Source organism: Lagopus leucura, unplaced genomic scaffold, assembly GCF_019238085.1.
Source record: "Lagopus leucura isolate 7727_CA_CO unplaced genomic scaffold, USGS_WTPT01 Super-Scaffold_100054, whole genome shotgun sequence".
NCBI classification, from domain to species: Eukaryota; Metazoa; Chordata; class Aves; order Galliformes; family Phasianidae; genus Lagopus; species Lagopus leucura.
The window spans coordinates 280,057-297,688 of NW_024962300.1; the positions used below are offsets into that span (position 1 = coordinate 280,057).

Genomic DNA, 17,632 nt, shown 5'->3' on the forward strand with positions numbered 1-17,632 from the left:
CTATTCCCTCCATCCCCTGCTGTCCCTCTGTCCCCCTGCTGTCCCCTGCATCACCTTCTGTGCCCCCATTACCTGCTGTCCCCTCCATCCCTTGCTGTCCTCTCTATCCCCCTGCTGTTCCTCCATCACTTACTATCCCTCCATCACCTGCTGTACCTCCATCAAATACTTTCCCTTCGTCACCCGCTGTCCCTCCACCCCCCCGCTATCCCCTCCATCCGCCTGCTGCACCATCACCTGCTGTCAGGTGATCACCATCACTATCCCTCCTTCACCTGCTGTCTCCTCCATCACCTGCCGTCCCCCTGCCCCCCTACCGTCCCCCCGAGGGACCATCCCTGCACACCCCACGCACGCAGAGCATCCCCGTGCACCTGGAGCCCCTCAGTGCCTTCGGAGCATTCCTACGTCCTCTCGCCCCCCGCAGCCCCCCAGCCCCCCATCCCTTCTCCCCGCCCCCTTTTAACCTTTTGGAGCTTCCCGAGCAAGGCCCTGCTTACACCCGCGGAGGGCGCCCGAGCGCGGGGCGGTGCCGGCGCAGTGCCGGGGCGGTGCCGGGGGGCCGTCCCTGTGCCACCCCCGGAGCACCGGACGCTGTGCGGCGGCGGCCGTGGCGGTGCCACCATGGCGGAGACTGCGGTCCCGTGCCGGGTGCAATACCTGGAAGACTCCGATCCCTTCGGTTGCGGCAGTTTCCCGGAGCCCCGACGTGCGCCTGTTTACGCCGTGGAGGAAGCGCTGGCCCTGGGAGCTCAGCTGCCCGCGGTGCACCGGCTGCTGGGAGCGCCGCTGCCGGTAAATAAGGGGGACGGGAGGTGGGGAGGGCGCGCTGAGCATCCCGAGCGTGGCTGTGGGGCTGGGGTCCCGTGGGGCTGCGCGGTTGCTGCTTGGGGATAGAGGAGCGGTGGAGGGCTCGGAAAACTCTCTGCAGAGAGCGGGCACAGCCGTATCCACACCCCCACGTCGGAAGGACGTGGCTGTGTGGCTGTAGCCATGCGCTGCCATGGGGACACTGCTGCTGCCGCGGTGACCGGAGCGTGGGCAGTGTCACCGCGTGTCCCCGAGAGCCGCGGGGTCTGCCTTCGTTCCGCCTGATGCCAACCCGCCCGGAGTCGCAGAGGAAGTGGCTTTGCCTTTTCAGGCCGGTTCCCATCCGACTGCAATGGCTTGGGGCTCTGTGTCGGCATCCCACGGCACACTGCGGTGGAGCGCGGTGAGCCCCCAGCACGGCCCGAGCGTGGGATTCAGCCGCCTGGCCGTGCACGGGGCTGCGGGGCTGCCTGCCCCTTGTCCTACTCAGCGTTTGCATGGGCTGGAAGGAAAGCCCCGCAGAAAATCTTGCACTGAGCAACTTCCTCTGGGAAGTGGGGAGGGAAGGAGGCACAGAACCGGGGGTCTGAAGCACTGCTGGCGTCCCAACCCAGGCTGGAGCCTCCTATCCCCACTTCCTTCCTGCCTGGGGATCCCCTGTTGGTGGGTTGCCATCGGAGTGCTCTTTCCCGTCCCTTCCTGTTGGGGGGTGGGGGGGTTTTCTCCCCTTCCTCCCCTTTCTTCCACGGGCCTGGGACACTTCAGCCATGGCTGCGCATCTCCATGGCACCAATGCGCAAAGCTGGGGGCGAGGCAATGGAAAGAGGGTTGCTGCGAGACCTTCCCCTGGGCAAACGAGCTCCGTTCGTCCCCACTTTCATTTTTTCATGAGGCAGAGCAGCAGCCTCTCATGGTGTCCCCGTCATGGGATTTTTGGCTGCTGACTAAATGCAGTTTGTTTGGGAACACGCAGCTCCAGACATGACGAATGGGGCAAACTCAAATTTCAGGCATGCGTCCTCCCCACCCCGGAGCTGTAACGGGATCGGCGGCCCGGGGTGCCACCATGGGGACAGGGACATTGTGGAGCTGGAGCCAACCCCCCTCCCCACGCAGTGCCCACGCTGCCAGGTGCCTCTCACAGCCCCATTACTCACCGTGCTATAATTAGGAAATGAACAGTCATTATTAATTTTTTCCCCTATAAACCTCAGCCCTGGACGCTGCGCTCGTCCCGCTTCGCTCAGCAGCATCCTCCCACCCTGGGTGCCCCAAATCCCCCAGAATGGAGCCGTGCAGGATTTACTCTCCCTGCCCACAGGCCCCTCGCTTCCTCTCCGTGCAGCTGATGGCTTTTTCATGCTTTCCGGAAGCCGTTTGTGCCTGAAATACCTTCCCGGCCCGCTTTCCGCAGCCTCATTGTTCTGGTCCGGGATGATGCTATCGCATCCGAGCTTCCAGCAAGTCATGCAGGGCCCCACTGAGTGATGCTCCCTCTGGGTGCAGGCTTGCTTTCAACCCCTGTGAGTGTTTTGCTTCAAAATCTGTGTTTGCTACAAAAGCACGTGACCGCTGCAGAGGAAATCCCATTGTAAACTACCTGAATTGCAGAGGGCGGTGGCGAGGCCGTCTCCGTGCCACCGCTGTCCCTGGATGTCCCTCTGCATGCCCTGCACCCTGCCCCAGCACTGTCAGTGTGGGGATTTTCCAAACAAAACCAAACTGCCCCCTCCTCTGGAAACCTGCAGAAGAGCAAAACCTGTGTTGGCGATGGGTTTGGGGCTTTCACTTGCCCAAAGTCCTTGCTTCTGATGGGGTTGGGGCCCCCACGTGCCCCAAATCCTTGACTGTGGTGGTTTTGGGGCCATTGAGCCATGGGGAACTCAGGGCTGGATGGAGAGGGCGGCGTGTGAGCAACTCTGGGCCGTGTGTGCTGTGTGCCCTCCAGGGCCCTCCTGCCTTCCTTTCCTTTTTTTCCCCACTGTGGGCACTGTCCCATCCATCTGCTACCATCTGTCAGCAGGAAAGGGTACGGGGCAGCGCCCGGTAACAAACACCTCTACCAGCCCAGTGTCCCAAAGTGGCTCCCACTGCCCAGTCCTTGTGCCTCAGGGTGTGAGATGAGGAGGGGGGAGAGGCTGCAGGCACAGTAGTGTGTATTTCAGAAGTGAGCTGTGCTGGGTTGGCTTGCACAAGAGGTTTGTTGGCTCGCAAAGGTGTCTGTCGCCATGGTGTAGGGTGCAGAGCAATGCTGAGTTATGGATGCTGTGAGCTATGAGCCTACTTCACACTGCATAAAATCCACCCTGAGCTTTGTGGCTTCAAGATCGAGCCTCGACTGCAGAACATAACAGAGATAAATGAGCTTCAGTAAATCCCCCATCTCCTCCCTGTAAGCCATGCTGGGAGTCCTGTGGCACTGCACTCTCTGGTTTGCAGTCCGGGCGTTGCTCTGGCTCTGCCCCAGGAGAAGCCTGCAGCTGAGTTTTAAAGCTCCTTTGGGTTTCTCCAAAAGTTTCTCTTCTTTGGGTTTCTTGGGTTTGGCTGCTGGGTCTCCATCGCCTCCATCCCGAGGAGGTGAGGACCATCCCCACGTCCCACGCTGTCACCAAAGTGTTTCTTTAAATATGCTGAAAGATATCAATATGCCTGGAGGGTTCTGCAGCTCAGCAAAGTTGGGAAAGTGTGGTTGCCAAAAAAATAGCAAGTGTTGGAGATGGGGGAAGAAGGGATGCTTCCGGCACCGGCAGATAGGAAGGATGCTGTGCAGGGCTGTGCCAAGATAGGGCACTCAGCTCGTTGTTGCTTGGATGGTGGGGTCGGTTTGGATGTGTCTGTCTGTCTTGGCTCTGGAGACCTCCAGATGTGCTTGTGGCTCCATCATCTTACAGGTTAGTGGTATCTCCATTGCTGCCCCATGGAGACATCTCCATTAAGTGGCTTGGAGAGGGCAGTCCTGCTCTGGGTGCATCCATGAGCCATCATTTGCTACGTGTATCATCTCTGAGCATTGAAGCTCATGGTGCTGTGTGTTCCCACCTGGCTGGAGCCATGCTCCTGTGCATGGTCCTTGTCCCCTCGGGATAAGTCCCAAAAAGTCCCCAAAACCAGTAGCCAGAGGGCACTGCACTGCTTTGAGAGGCGTGAGTGTGGGATGGATGCTCTCCTCTCTTTCCCCTCCCTGGGTTCGCTGTGATCCCACACCACTCTGTAACACTTTCCCATGCTGGAGGCAAACAAATCAAAGCTGGGAGCAGGGACACAGCCACTGCCACATGGCCTCACAGTGCTGTCCCCATCAGCACAACCCAATCTTGTCCAAGGAGCAACGATGCCCAGCATGGCAATGCACCCCTGCTGTGCCACGCTGTGTCCCTTGTCCCTTTCCCCGGGGGATGACATTGGCCAGGGTAGGCACATCCCACTCACCTGAGCATCCCCTTGTGGGGAGCACAGCCAGGCTTACACAGCTGGGCTGTGTCACCATCCCTGACAGCAGCCAGCTGTCATCCCCAGCTCACAGCAGGGGCCATTTCTTCCCTCTGGAGCTGCACGGAAGCTGCATTTTGGTGCATCCTGGAAGGACACATGGGCAGGAGTGGAAACCTTCCCCCAGCCCTCAGCAGTGTTTGGTGCATGTAGCCATGGCTGGGGGCAGCAAGAAGTGAGGTGAGAATGCTGACAGCATGGTGATGGACTCCAGCCCAGCAGCACTGCCCTGCCAAATTGCTGCTTATCTACAGGCTGAGTCAGACGGCGAGGCGTCACTCCATGCACACACCATGGTTTGGGCTCATTTCTTTTTGCCCTCTGGGTTTGGTGATGATGTCACATATGCAAAGTCTTGCTTGGGACACCGAGCACAGGGAGATGCAGGGGATGGATCCCTGGTGGTGCTGCATGGGGCTGCCCTGGGGCTTCCCCAGACTTTTGGAACGGTGGGGACTCACCTCCTGACCCCTGGAGTGATTTGGGGTTGAAAGTGGGGTTTTGCTGATGATTCCCACGTCTCCTCCCTGGATGCATCACGTGCTGTGTTTGGAGTTTTTTTGGGGGGTTAGTAAAAGTAAAGGGGGTTTATCCCTGCTGCAGGGAGAGACGTGGGAAGGCACACGTGGATGCTGTAGGATGGGAGCAGATGCTGTAGCACCAGGGCTGCCTTTGGCCCTTCCCCTCCCACTGCGTGGCTGGGTGTGGACCTGGGGCTGAGTCATGGGGCTGAGTCAGTGCAGCCCACACATTGGGACGCCCGTGTGGGGCTCACCATGTGCAGGGATCCTGCCCTGAAGGGGACAGCCACTGCCACCAGGCTGGGTCTCACCGAGGGACAGTTGATGGCCTGGGGCCACGAAGGCATGGACCTGCCAATGCATGGACTGCCAAGGCATGGGGCCACTAAAGCTTGAGGCCACCAAAGCTTGGGATCAACAAGGCCTGGGGTCAACAAAGCATAGGGCCACCAAGGCATGGGACTGCTAAGGTGTGGGACCACCAAAGCTTATGGCCACCAAGGCTTGAGTCTACCAAAGCATGGAGCCACCAAGGCATGGGGCTACCAAGGAATGGGACAACCAAGGTATGGGGCCACCAAGGCAGGGGGCCAACAAAGCGTGGGGACACCAAGGCATGGGAGCACCAAAAGCATGTGACCATCAAAGCATGTGCTCACCAAGGCCTTGGGCTACCAAGGCATGGGGCCAGCCTTGCTGTGTGTTTCCCTGGTGTGGGATTCCCCATTTCTCCAGCAGCTCAGTGCTGGTCTCTGTGCAGGGGTGGAGTTCCTGAAGGACGTGGTGGCACCTGCGATCCAGTGGGAGCGGCCTGGGGAAATGGGTTTATGGTAGGGGAGGGTGGAGCTGCCTCCTCCGTCAGCCAGGAAGGACACTGCTGCCACCCCCTGTTGGGGACCTGGGCTGGGCAGGTGGCCCCCATCTCACCCAGCTGTGTGTCCCCAGCTGGAGGACTGCACGCTGCAGGTTTCCCCATCTGGCCACTACCTGGACCTGGAGCTGTCGCTGCTGGAGCAGAAGGATGACCTGGAGGCTTTCTACGAGGAGGTCAGGTGAGGCACGCGGGGGGCACTGGGCACGTGGGGATGGTGCCCCTGTGCCAGCGCTCAGCCCGTATCCCTTTGCCCTAGGAAGGGCCGGCGGCCAACGCTGATCCTGCGCACGCAGCTGTCCGTCCGTGTCCACGCCATCATCGGTGAGCTGGGGGGGGGTCTGCTCACCGCCGGGGCCAGGAATCCATCGCACGCTGCGGGGATTTGGGGTCATCTGAGCGAGTTCTAAACATAGCCCTGGTGAATGCAAACAAATGGCCCACGTGAGGACGAGCGCTCGGACGCGCTGAGGCTTCCCATCTGGAACGAGGGGAAAAGCCAGCAGTGCTGGGAAGGAAAGGACCAGCAATGGGGTCAGGGTCGCGCTCCCCATGCGCGGTTCCCAGGCTCTGGAATGCTCCATCCCAGCGGCTCCGGGAAGGTTTGGCAGAGCACTGGTTGGCCTGGCCGAAATACATAGGAAAACAGTAAAAAATAGACAAATGGGTTTGGTGAGCTGCGTGCCTCCTTTGAAGGCTGCCAGCCGTGGGATGGGGACGAAGGGCAGATGGGGTTCCTGTGGGTAGCTCAGCCCCGGGGCTGTGCCTCCTGCCCGGGTTCCTGTTTCGGTTCAGCGCAGAAAACCAGATATTTGTGTCATTGCCGGGCAGCAAAAATAGAAAGAAAAGAAAATAGGGAAGTGGCAACACTGGAAGAAACGGTGGTGGTGGAGCTGCTGCTGCTCCCGCCCCGATGTGTGTCCCACACCCACCACTGCGCCGTGTCCCCGTGTGCCGCTGTGCCCAGCAGCCCGTTCTCATGCCTTTGCTTGCAGAGAAGCTGTACAACTCACAGGGCCCGGAGCTGCGGCGCTCCCTCTTCTCCCTCAAGCAGCTCTTCCAGGTAGGTGGCTCCGTGTCCCCGCTCTGGAGGTGCCCACGTCCCCCCAGCACCTGCGTGGGGACATCACTGGGCTTTGCTCACAGGAGGACAAGGACCTGGTGCCAGAGTTTGTGAACCTGGATGGGCTGACGTGCCTGATTAACGTGGGGGCAGAGGCGGACCAGAACTACCAGAACTACATCCTCCGTGGTGGGTACATGGCGTGTCCCCCCCCACTCAGTGGCACCGCTGATGGAGCGTGCCTGATGCCACCACCCCTTGCCCCTGCCTTGCAGCCTTGAGCCAGATCATGCTCTTCGTGGATGGGATGCAGGGTGTCATCAACCACAACGAGACCATCCAGTGGCTGTACACGCTGTCAGGAAGCCTGGTAAGCTGCCGTCACCCCTGACTGTGACTGTGCCCATGTGCTGTCCCTTGGGGGTTCACACCGTGCCTTGCCTTCAGGATGGGCTCAGTGCCTTGGGCTCATTGGGTGCTGCTCTTCAATGTCATCAAGAGTCCCCATGGCCCCTTTATGTGACCTGGGCACAGAGGTGGAATGTAAGAGAGGGCCCAACTTTGGGTACCAGCACCCATTGGCCACCAGGATGCCAGCTGTAGGACCCTGAGCCCACAGCACCCTTCACCAAAGCCATCAGTGAAGCCAAGCCCTGGAGAGCGGGTGCAGCCCCCTGTACTGCCAGTGCCCAGCCACAGCCACTGTCCTTTGTCCCAGTTTCGCCTGGTGGTGAAGATGGCCCTGAAGCTGCTGCTGGTCTTTGTGGAGTACACAGAGCCCAACGCCCTGCTCCTCATCCGCGCCGTCAATGCCGTGGATCAGGCGAGAGGTGGGTGCAGCCCCAGCCCCCAACCATGGATCTTATCTTGGGGATGGTTGGGTGCAGAAGACGTGGGTTGTCCATGCCCCATGGCAGCCACGGAGTGTGACAGCTATGGCACGTGCCAGCCATGGCCAACGGGAGACCGCCAAGAGCCCTCCAGTGGGGATGAGGAGGGGGTGAGATGCTCAGGATGCAGTGCTCCGTATCCCAAACCCAGTGCCTTGGTGCTACCTACACACGTTGCTTGTCCCAGGTACGTGCCCATGGTCCAACCTGATGGCCATCCTTGAGCAGCGCAATGGGGCTGACACGGAGCTGCTGGTGTTCGCCATGACACTGATCAACAAGGTGAGCACCAGGGCTGTGCCACAGGGCCACCTCCTCCCCGTGTCCCCGGTGCCAGCCCCGTCCCTTTGCCACCACCCAGACGCTGGCTGCCCTCCCAGACCAAGATTCCTTCTACGACGTGACCGACTGCCTGGAGCAGCAGGGCATGGAGAGGATCGTGCAGCAGTATTTAAGCAGCAAGGGCACTGACCTCGACCTGAAGCAGCAATTTGTCCTCTATGAAGTGAGTGGGGCACCCAGGGTGACGGCAGTGTGATGCATCTCCGGGGTTCACAGCACGTCCCCATCCCACTGCAGAGCGCACTGCGGCTGGAGGACGGCGTGGAGGAGCCGCCAGCAGGCGGGCGCAAGGAGCGCAGGAAGACAGACGAGGGGCGGCGGGGGTGGAGGGCACAGGGGGGCAGTGCTGAGCTCGACCCTCTGCAGAGCTCAGAGAGTCCCGGATCCCCATCAAATGAGACCCTCAGTACTGCGAAGGAGCCCCCTGTTGAGGACAGCCCTGAGCTGAGCATCCCAGTGGAGTAAGTGTGGGATGCGGGGATGCTGCAGTGTGACATTGGGAAGTCCTCCATGGCACTGTGCTCTGTCTGCATCTCCTCTTTCTCCAGGCCCTGCCCCAAGAGTGTCTTCAGCAGCGCGTCCAGCCTGCGGCTCAGCCTGTCCAGCCCCCCAGCTGAGAAGGAGCCCCCCAGCATGGGGGAGAGGAGCATCTACAAGTAAGGGATGGTGCCCTGGGGGTCCCACCACCACGTCCCCTCTGTCCCCAGGGCGCGCTGGGGCTGGTGAGGTTCACAGGACAGGAGAGGGCAGTGTGAGATGATTCAAGTGCAGGGCCTTCACAGCATCCTTAGCCTCACTGGGGTGCACACACCTCTGCTCCAGCTCCATCTCTTCCCCCTCACTCCTCCTCTCTGCCCACGCTGATTCTCTCCTCTGCCCACTCTTTCTATCTTTTCCTTTTGCAGGCTGCACCAACCTGCTGCTGTCTGGTAAGTGCCCAGGCTCTGCGTGACACCTGCTTGCTGTTCCCAGCCCTTCATTTCCTCTGCTTGCACCCTGTCTGGGTGGCCAGGATCTCCGTACCACAGCTGTTCCACTTGGGGTGGCACATGTGGCTTCCATGCCATCTCCAGCCTGCAGCATCCTGGTGGCAGGTCGGGTGGCTCTGATGACAGGGACAGTGCTCCCAGTGTCACCAGCAATATGCACGAGCAGTTCTTGCTGTGGGTCCTCATGCCACACCATCGGGAGGGGGGTGGGAGACAAGAGATCTCCATTAGCAGGGGCTAACCCCTATTTTCCCTCAGGCGGGAGGATGCCCCCTCCTTGCATGGGGACAAACCTATTCTGAAGAGGTTTGAGTAAGTAGAGGCATGCGTGTGTCTCCAGGCATGCGCTTCCTCAGGCTGGATGCTCCCAGCTGTGCAGGGCAGGAGGAGCAGGAGGGTGCCACGAGTCCCAGCTCCAACACTCGGTGCCCTCCTGGGAGCTTGTTCTTGCTGCTTGTTGTGGTGGATATCGGCTTGGGACCAAGTGGCAGAGGTGGTGGAGGGAGGTGGTGGAGTCTCCATCCTTGGGGATGCTCAGAAGCTGCCTGGACATGGTGTTGGGCACAGCTCAGGGTGGCCCTGCTGGACCGGGGTGGCACCAGGTGACCTCCAGAGGTCCATGCTGGCCTCAACAATTCTGTCCCCATGCTTCCCTTGCCTCCCACTGGGCCATTACATCCTTGTCTTGCTGTTCCCAAGCCATGGTGCCCTTACCCACCTTTTTGAGGTGCTTGGAGGTGGCTGGGGCCATGGGTGGATCCTGTTGCGGTGTGGCTCATGCCAAAGATTTTGTTGTGGGATTGGCCCCATGCAGGGCTCGTTGTGTGGTGCTGTATGGTGTGGTTTGTCCATCCCCATCCTCACCATGCTCCCAGACAATAGCTGTCCCTATCTCGCAGAGCTCGCTTCTTGGAGAACCTGGCTGCTGCCCAGAAGGAGAAGATGTCTGCCATGGCCAAGGGACGGATCAACATCCTCAGCGATGTTGCATCACTGGAGCATCCCATTGCTTGGGATGGGGACAGCAGCAACCCTGATTCCGGCACAGAACCACGCCACATGAGTATGTGCAGGGCTGGGTTGGGAGTATGTCCCTACTAGGAGACCCACGTGGGCATTAGGAGCCCCTCTGGCCCCAGCCCACCCCATGGTACTGGGTGCTGTGGTGGTACTGGTGCCATTGAACAGCTCAGGTTGGAGGGGACCTTCAAAGATCATCCTGTTCCAATGCCTGCTGTGGGCAGGGTGTCCCCCACCAGGTCAGGCTGCCCAGGACCCCATTCAAGCCTGGCCTGGCCAGGGATGGGATGCCCACAACTTCTCTTGGCAACCTTCTCTGGCCATCCAGCACCCACAAGGAATGGGCTCCTAGCCCTACGTGCAGCCCAGCAGCACCTTCTCCAACAGATGGGCTCTCTCTCTCCACAGGATCCCACGCAGGCCGGCAGGACGTCTCCGACACTTGCAGCACCATCTCCTCTGATACCAAGTTCATGCTGGACATGCTCTATGCCAAGGGCTCCTCAGAGCCAGGGAGGCAGAAGGTCTTCCCCAAGGAGCCATCGTTGTCCCCACACCAAGGAGAGCTGGATACGGACACGGGGTCCAGCTGTGCCGAGGGACCTGGTGGTCAGGAACAAGAGAATGGCCGGCCCCACGGTGGGCTGGTGGCTAGCGCCCACGCCAAGCTGGCACGTGCTGCATCCAGCATCGATGCCGAGAGCCACACGCAGAAGCTGGAGAGCACCGTCATGATGCCCGTCAAGAACGACGTGGAGTTGTCATGGGAGCGCCTGGAGGCTGGCCCCGTGCAACTGAAAATCAAGGACTTGGACTTCACTGACCTGGGGGAGGAGGAGGACTTGGACGTCTTGGACTCAGGGCCCATTGCCAATGGCTCCTTCCTTCCTGCCAGCATCGAGGCAGCGAGTGCTGGAGTTCTCATGGCTCCCCCTCCTCCTCCAATGGTCCCTGGCTGCCCACCACCTCCACCTCCACCACCCATGGCTCCTGGTTGCCCACCACCTCCACCTCCACCGCCCATGGCTCCTGGCTGCCCACCACCTCCACCTCCACCACCCATGGTCCCTGGCTGCCCACCTCCCCCTGGTTTCTTAGGCCCCTCAGCCGCTGATGGTCCTTCCCAAGCCAAGAAGAAGAGGACAGTGAAGCTCTTTTGGAAGGAGCTGAAGCAGCTGGATGGCACTGTTGGGTCAGGAAGATTTGGGCAGGCGACACTGTGGGCATCCTTGCAAAACGTTGAGGTCAACGCTGCCAAACTGGAGCATCTCTTTGAGTCCCGTGCAAAAGAGATGCCAGCTTCCAAGGTACCAGCAGGCCAGAGTTTTTGGGGGTGTTGTGGTCTCAATGTCACCCCATGCTGTCTTGAGGATGGGTAGCTAGAGCCTTGAGGCTCAGTGGGGAGGATGGGGGAGGGGGTGATGATGATCAACACATGGGTGTGTGTGGTTCACCCTCACATCCCATGGTGTTTCACAAAGGTGAGCCCTCTGCCTGGCTGCCAGCCTGCTCCCTGTTACCTTTGCAGAAAGTTACTGATGGAAAGAAAGTGGTGGTGGTGCTGGATCCCAAGAGGAGCAATGCCATCAACATTGGCCTCACCGTGCTGCCACCTGTGCACATCATCAAGACAGCCGTGCTCAACTTTGATGAGTTTGCAGTCAATAAGGAAGGGATTGAGGTGAGCACTGGAGAACCGGCCCACCAGGGTCCCTGCGTGGGTCATTTCCCCTGGTCAGGAGGTCTCTGTGCCATGGTGCCCATGCTGTAGGTGGCCCTGATGTGACGTGTCCCATCTCCCACCATCCTGGAGGAACAGTGACGTTGCTGGTATCTGATGTGGTTTTCTGCCCGCCTTAGAAAATCCTGACCATGGTCCCAACCGAGGAGGAGAAGCAGAGGATCCAGGAGGCCCAGCTGGCCAATCCTGATGTGCCGTTGGGCTCTGCGGAGCAGTTCCTGCTTTCATTGTCCTCCATCAGCGACCTGACGGCCAGGCTCCAGCTCTGGGCCTTCAAGCTGGACTATGAGAGCCTAGAGCAGGTATGAGGCCACATACCTCATCTTCCCCTCAGCGGTGCCCTTGGGATGAGCTGTGGGGAAAGTGGCATCCAAACATGGGGCTGCAGAGCCCCAAGGCAAGCATGGGCTGCTTGTGCCCATGGTTGAGGACACCAGGATGTTCCTGGTTGAACATCCCCCCAAAGGAGGTGACTTCCAAGGGATCTCACCTGCACCTGTCCCCCATCCAGGAAATCGCAGAGCCGCTGTTTGATCTGAAAGTGGGCATGGAGCAGCTGGCCAAAAATCACACCTTCAAGTGCATCCTGGCCACGCTGTTGGCCATGGGCAACTTCCTGAATGGCTCCCAGGTGAGGAATGGGGTGCTGGGGGATGCAGCTTGGGTGCTGCATGGAGAAGACCAACCATGGCATATGCGTGCCCAAGACCACAAGAATCTCGGGAGGTGGTGTGGGTGCTGGTGATGGTCTTCTTGGGGAAGGTGGTCACTCAGCGGGAAGGTGGCAAGATGGAGAGGCCCCACTGAGCATTGGGGTTTCAGAGCAGAGGCTTTGAGCTGGGCTATCTGGAGAAGGTGTCGGAGGTGAAGGACACGGTGCACCGGCAGTCCCTGCTCCACCACCTCTGCCAGATGGTGGTGGAGAAGTTCCCAGAAACCACGGACCTCTACTCAGAGATCGCCTCCATCACTCGCTCTGCCAAGGTGAGACCAAGCCCAGGCCCTACGCCTTCACCTCACCACCACCAGCACCAATGGACAAAATCTCCCACTCCCCCTAGGTTGACTTTGATGAGTTGGCCAACAGCCTGGTGCAGCTGGAGCGGCGCTGCCGGGCGTCCTGGGACAACCTGAAGGTGATTGCCAAGCACGAGGCCAAGCCGGTGCTGAAGAGCAAGCTGACCGACTTCCTCAAGGACAGCACCCAGCGCATCGTCGTCTTGAAGGTGGTGCACCGGCGTGTCCTCAACAGGTGGGTCCCAACCCCGGCGCATCACCGGCCCCAAAGCCAACCTGTGGGGGGATGGCCGTGCCTTGATGGGTGTCCCTGCAGGTTCCACTCCTTCCTGCTCTACCTGGGGTACCCGGCGAGCGTTGTGCGGGATGTGAAGGTGATGCCCATCTGCAAGCTGCTGCGGGAGTTTGCCCTGGAGTACCGCACGTGCCGGGAGCGAGTCCTGCAGCAGCAGAAGAAGCGTGCGGCCCATCGTGAGCGCAACAAGACGCGCGGCCGGCTCATCACAGAGGTATGGGGCTGAGCATCCCACCACTGTGCCCTGTGCTGATAGAATGAGAGGGAGTGGCCTCACGTTGTGCCAAGGGGCGTTCAGATGGGATATTAGGAACGATTCCTTCTCTAACAGAACGGTGAGGCAGTGGCACGGCTGCCCAAGAGGTGGGGGAGTCATCACACCTGGAGGTGTCCCAGAGCTGTGGGGATGTGGCACAGAGGGATGAGGGCAGTTGGCACGGTGCAGGTGGGCTGGGGTTGGGCTTGAGGATCTGAGAGGTCTTTTCCAAGCTTAATGATGAGTGATTCAGCTCAGAAAGCAAATGGAATCCTGGGCTCCATCAGCAGAGAGGTGGCCAGCAGGGCAGGGAGGTGATCATCCCTCTCTACTCTGCTCTTGTGAGGCCCCATCTGCAGCACTGTGTGCAGGTCTGGAGCCCCCACTACAAGAAGGGCGGAGAGCTGTTGGAGAGGGTCCAGAGGAGGGCAAAAAGATTATCAGGGGGCTGGAGCACCTCCTGTACAAAGACAGGCTGAGGGAGCTGGGCTTGTTCAGCATGGAAAAGAGAAAGCAGTAGGTGACCTCATTGCAGCCTTCAGTACCTAAAGGGAGCCTACAGACAGGAGGGAGTCAACTTTTTGAAAGGGCAGATAACAGCAGGACAAAGGGAAATGGTTTGAAGTTGAGGGAGGGAAGATTGAGGTTGGATGTCAGGGGGAAGTTCTGTACTATGAGAGTGGTGAGGTGCTGGAACAGCTGCCCAGAGAGGCTGTGGATGCCCCGTCCACCCCTGGAGGTGTTCAAGGCCAGATTGGATGGGGCCCTGGGCAGCCTGGTGTAGCATTAAATGGAGAGGTTGGTGGCCCTGCCTGTGGCGGGGGAGCTTCATGATCCTTGAGGTCCCTTCCAACCCTGGCCATTCTGTGATTTTACAATCCTATGATTCTGTGAGTGGTCATGGTGGCGATGGGCTGATGATTGGACTTGATCTTGGACTTCCAACATTAATGATCGCGTGATTCTGAGCTGTGTCCCCAATGCCTGCTTCTTGTCCTGCTGCAGACCGAGAAGTTCTCTGGCATCACCGAGGCATCGCCACCCGCCGTGGTGTCAACCAGCCCCGCACAGCAGGAGCAGGCAGAGGTGGGCCACGAGAGCATGAAGAGCATCCTGAGCTCGCCCACGGATGTCCCTGCCCGCCGCAGTCGGGGTGGCCGCGGTAGGAGCACATCGGAGATGGGGTGGCAGAGTGGGGTGGCCCCAGGGAGCGCCCAGTTGATGCCAGCATCCTCATGTTCCCATGCAGTGACGGGGCTCTCCAGCCCCAGCCAGGGCTCCCCAGCCCAGGAGGATGTCCCCAGCTCACCCGACGACGCCTCAGATGAGATCATGGACCGCCTGGTGAAGTCAGTGACGCACAGTGCCAACCCCCGTCCCTGCCCCAGCCGGGAGCGCAGGAGGTCCCGTGGCAACAGGAAGTCCTGTGAGTCCCCAGTGCCACTGTCCCCACACCCTGTGCCCCTGTGTCCTGGCCGCTGTGCCCTATCCCCATGTTCTGTCCTCAGCATCCCCATGCTCTGTTCCATCCCTGTCCCCATTCTGTGCCCCTCTGATCTTTCCTGTCTCTGGAGCTCTGCTCAGATGCTCTTTCCCAACTTTTGTGTCCCAATCCCAACTCTGTGTCCCTGTCCCCGTCACCCTATGCCCCATCTCTGTCCCAAAGCCACCCCATGCCTTGCCTCCTTTCCCTGACCCCTCCAGACCCCTAACCCTGGCACCCACCCATGCCACCAGGACCCCTTATACCCACACCAGGGCCACAAAGCCCAGTGCACAGTGACCCAGCAGCCACTCTCCTGTCCCCACAGTGCGACGGACACTGAAGAGCGGGCTGAGCGATGAGCTGGTGCAGGCGCTGGGCTTGGGACAGGCACCGGGCATGGAGGTGTGATGTGACCACCTGCATCCCATGGGGAAGGACATAGGGACGCTTGGCACGCTCCGCACCTTTGGTCTCACCTTCAGCTCCAGAGCATGATGGGAGCGATGCTCCAGAGCTGCTCTGTGCGGTCAGGATGGAGAATGCAAGGTGGAGGATGGAGGATGAAGGATGGAGGAGCATGTGCTGCAGTGGGAGTCGGAGCAGTACTGGGGGGAGAGGGGCTGGACCCGGACCCCCGCTGGGAGCTGGGTCTGGCTGCTGTGACAATAAAGTGATGTGACGTGTGCTGCTGGCGGTGTCCCTTGTCCCCATTCCTGGGGCATGGGGTGATGCTTCCTGCAGCATCCCCGGGCAGCCCGGTGTCCCCGTGGAGCAAAGTACCAGGGTGGCACGGCACTCCTGCATCCCTCTGCCCCACCTCCATCCCCGTGGCTCATGGCTCAGGGGCAGCCTGATGTCTCCATACCGGGATGCAATGCCCCCCCCTCCCCCCCCAGGAGTCGTGTCCTCACCGAAGGCCTCCGCTGCCCTCTCTCTGTGTTTTCATTACAGCTGTTTTTTTGGCTCTGCAGGCCTTGGGGATATTTCCAGGCCTCCCCGGCATGCGCTGCCCTTGAGAGGCGCCTGAAGTGCTTGGCTTGGCTGTGGCACGCACGGATTGTGCCAAAAACACCACGCGGGTGGAGGGGGGGTGGTGGGGCCGCAGGTACGCCTGGGTGCCACCAGCAGTGCCATGTGGGGTGCTCCAGTTCCCATCCCCATCTCCATAGGGTGCAACCGGTGGCACCTCCAGCCCCTCTCCTCGTCCCCAAGCTCTGTGCCACCCGCTGTCCCCGTGTCATGCTGCCACGAGGGGGCACGGCGGCCACGTGCATGGCACTGCACAGGGATGTGTCCCCGTACATCCCATATGTCCTCACCTCTTGAGCAAGGCCGGGTGGTGACACGCTCAGCTCAGCACGGCGGGTGCATGGAGGTGGAGGACAGGAAATGGATCACCGTGTCGTGACCCACTGTCCCAGTGCTGGGGTGGAGGAGGCAGTGTGTCACTGGGGCCGGGAGGAAGGCAGGTTTGCTCCGTCACCCTAAGAGTGAGGTCCTGCAGATGCCATGGAGAAGGGAGGTGGGAGGCGACGATGGGTTGATGGGATGGAGAAAAGGGCTGAGCTCCTGAGATGAGCCCAGATAGGGATGGGGATGCTGAGCAGGGCTTCTCCACCCTCTGTTGGCTGAGATGGGGTGCGGGGACCTGGTACCCCTCCCTGAGCATCACCAATGCTTTGCAGCCACAAGGGGCCCCCAGCTCTTGGCAGTGCATTTGGGGTGCTCAGTCCTGCTGACCCACAACACTGTAGTGTGGGAAGCCCAGCAGGAGAGGAGAGATGGGAGTGGGAACGTGAGCTTCAACTGGGAAGCAGCTTTCCAGAAGGTGAAACCTCTCCCAGAGCCGTAACTCCAGCTGGAAGTGGAGATGTGTTCTGTAAAGGGCTGCACAGCCTAACCTCACAGGTCAGAGCCTGGGATTTTCCGATGAGAAGGGGAAACCTGGCCATGGATGTCACTGGGCATCCTTCCCCTTGGGTGGGGATGGACATGGAGGTGTTCCCTGGGGAGGGACTGGCGAAAGGAGAGGATGTCCTGGGCAGGATGAAGCACCTGTGGGAGCAGTGCTGGGTGAATCACATCCCTCCCAGCCCCAAGCCCCTGCAAACGGCCCGAAAACAATGCGATGAATCTTCCAGAGATGAGATTAGGGAGGGGAACAATTATCTCCAAACCTGTTCGTCATGGGAGGCTCCACCGAGCTGTAGGAACAGCCTAGGGCAAAGGGGAGCAGGAGGAAGACGGATCCCCCATAGGGACCGTGCTGAGTTCAGGTGTGACCCACCCAGCCCCACTTCCAACCCGCAGAGGTGAGCCACAATTAGCGAAATGGGCACGGAGGGCGTCAAGTAGGTCAAAAGGTAATGAGGATCTCAGCAGCATTTCCTAACAGCGAGGGGTTGAGCAACGGGGAGATGAACAAGGGCAGGCATTGTGTGCAAAGGAGCAGCCAGTGAGGGCAGCCGTGGTGAGAGAGATGGCATGGGGGAGGGAGGAGATGCTGGGAGGATGGGTGGACAGATGGGTGGGTAGACGGATGGGTGGATGGATGGACAAATAGATGGCAAAGGGATGAACAGACGGATGGACAAATGGACGGATGGATGGAGGGAGGGATAAACGGTGGATGTTCGAATGGGATGGATGGGCAGACAGATGGACAGCTGGTTGGATGGATGGACGGACGGACAAACGGGTGGATGGACTGAGTCAGAGCAGGTAGGCTTGGTGATGCTCAGCTAACAGCAATGAGCACAAGGGCTGCTTTGTGGGTAAATCATCAAATTACAGAAGGAGGGACCTTACGGATGGTTGGGTGACCCCTTCTCCCACAGATTCA

At 59.9% G+C, this 17,632-nt stretch overlaps 1 protein-coding gene across 2 annotated transcripts; it reads left to right on the forward strand.

The window, feature by feature from the left end:
* Window positions 1-579: 579 nt before the first annotated feature.
* FHOD1 (formin homology 2 domain containing 1) lies at window positions 580-15,474 on the forward strand. Of its 2 annotated transcripts, XM_042886066.1 has the most exons (24): window positions 580-795; window positions 5,766-5,872; window positions 5,951-6,015; window positions 6,687-6,754; window positions 6,838-6,943; window positions 7,030-7,124; window positions 7,473-7,584; window positions 7,832-7,926; window positions 8,006-8,149; window positions 8,224-8,447; window positions 8,535-8,642; window positions 8,892-8,915; window positions 9,234-9,287; window positions 9,875-10,038; window positions 10,404-11,302; window positions 11,524-11,676; window positions 11,856-12,038; window positions 12,248-12,367; window positions 12,559-12,720; window positions 12,798-12,988; window positions 13,070-13,262; window positions 14,310-14,466; window positions 14,554-14,730; window positions 15,116-15,474. In XM_042886066.1, the coding sequence occupies exons 1-24, from the start codon at window positions 625-627 to the stop codon at window positions 15,196-15,198; spliced, it is 3,855 nt and encodes a 1,284-aa protein (XP_042742000.1). In that variant the 5' UTR covers window positions 580-624; the 3' UTR covers window positions 15,199-15,474. The 2 variants fall into 2 exon arrangements, with proteins under 2 accessions (XP_042742000.1, XP_042742001.1); XM_042886067.1 differs by lacking the exons at window positions 8,892-8,915; window positions 9,234-9,287 and having other exon boundaries at window positions 581-795.
* The last annotated feature ends 2,158 nt before the right edge of the window (window positions 15,475-17,632 follow it).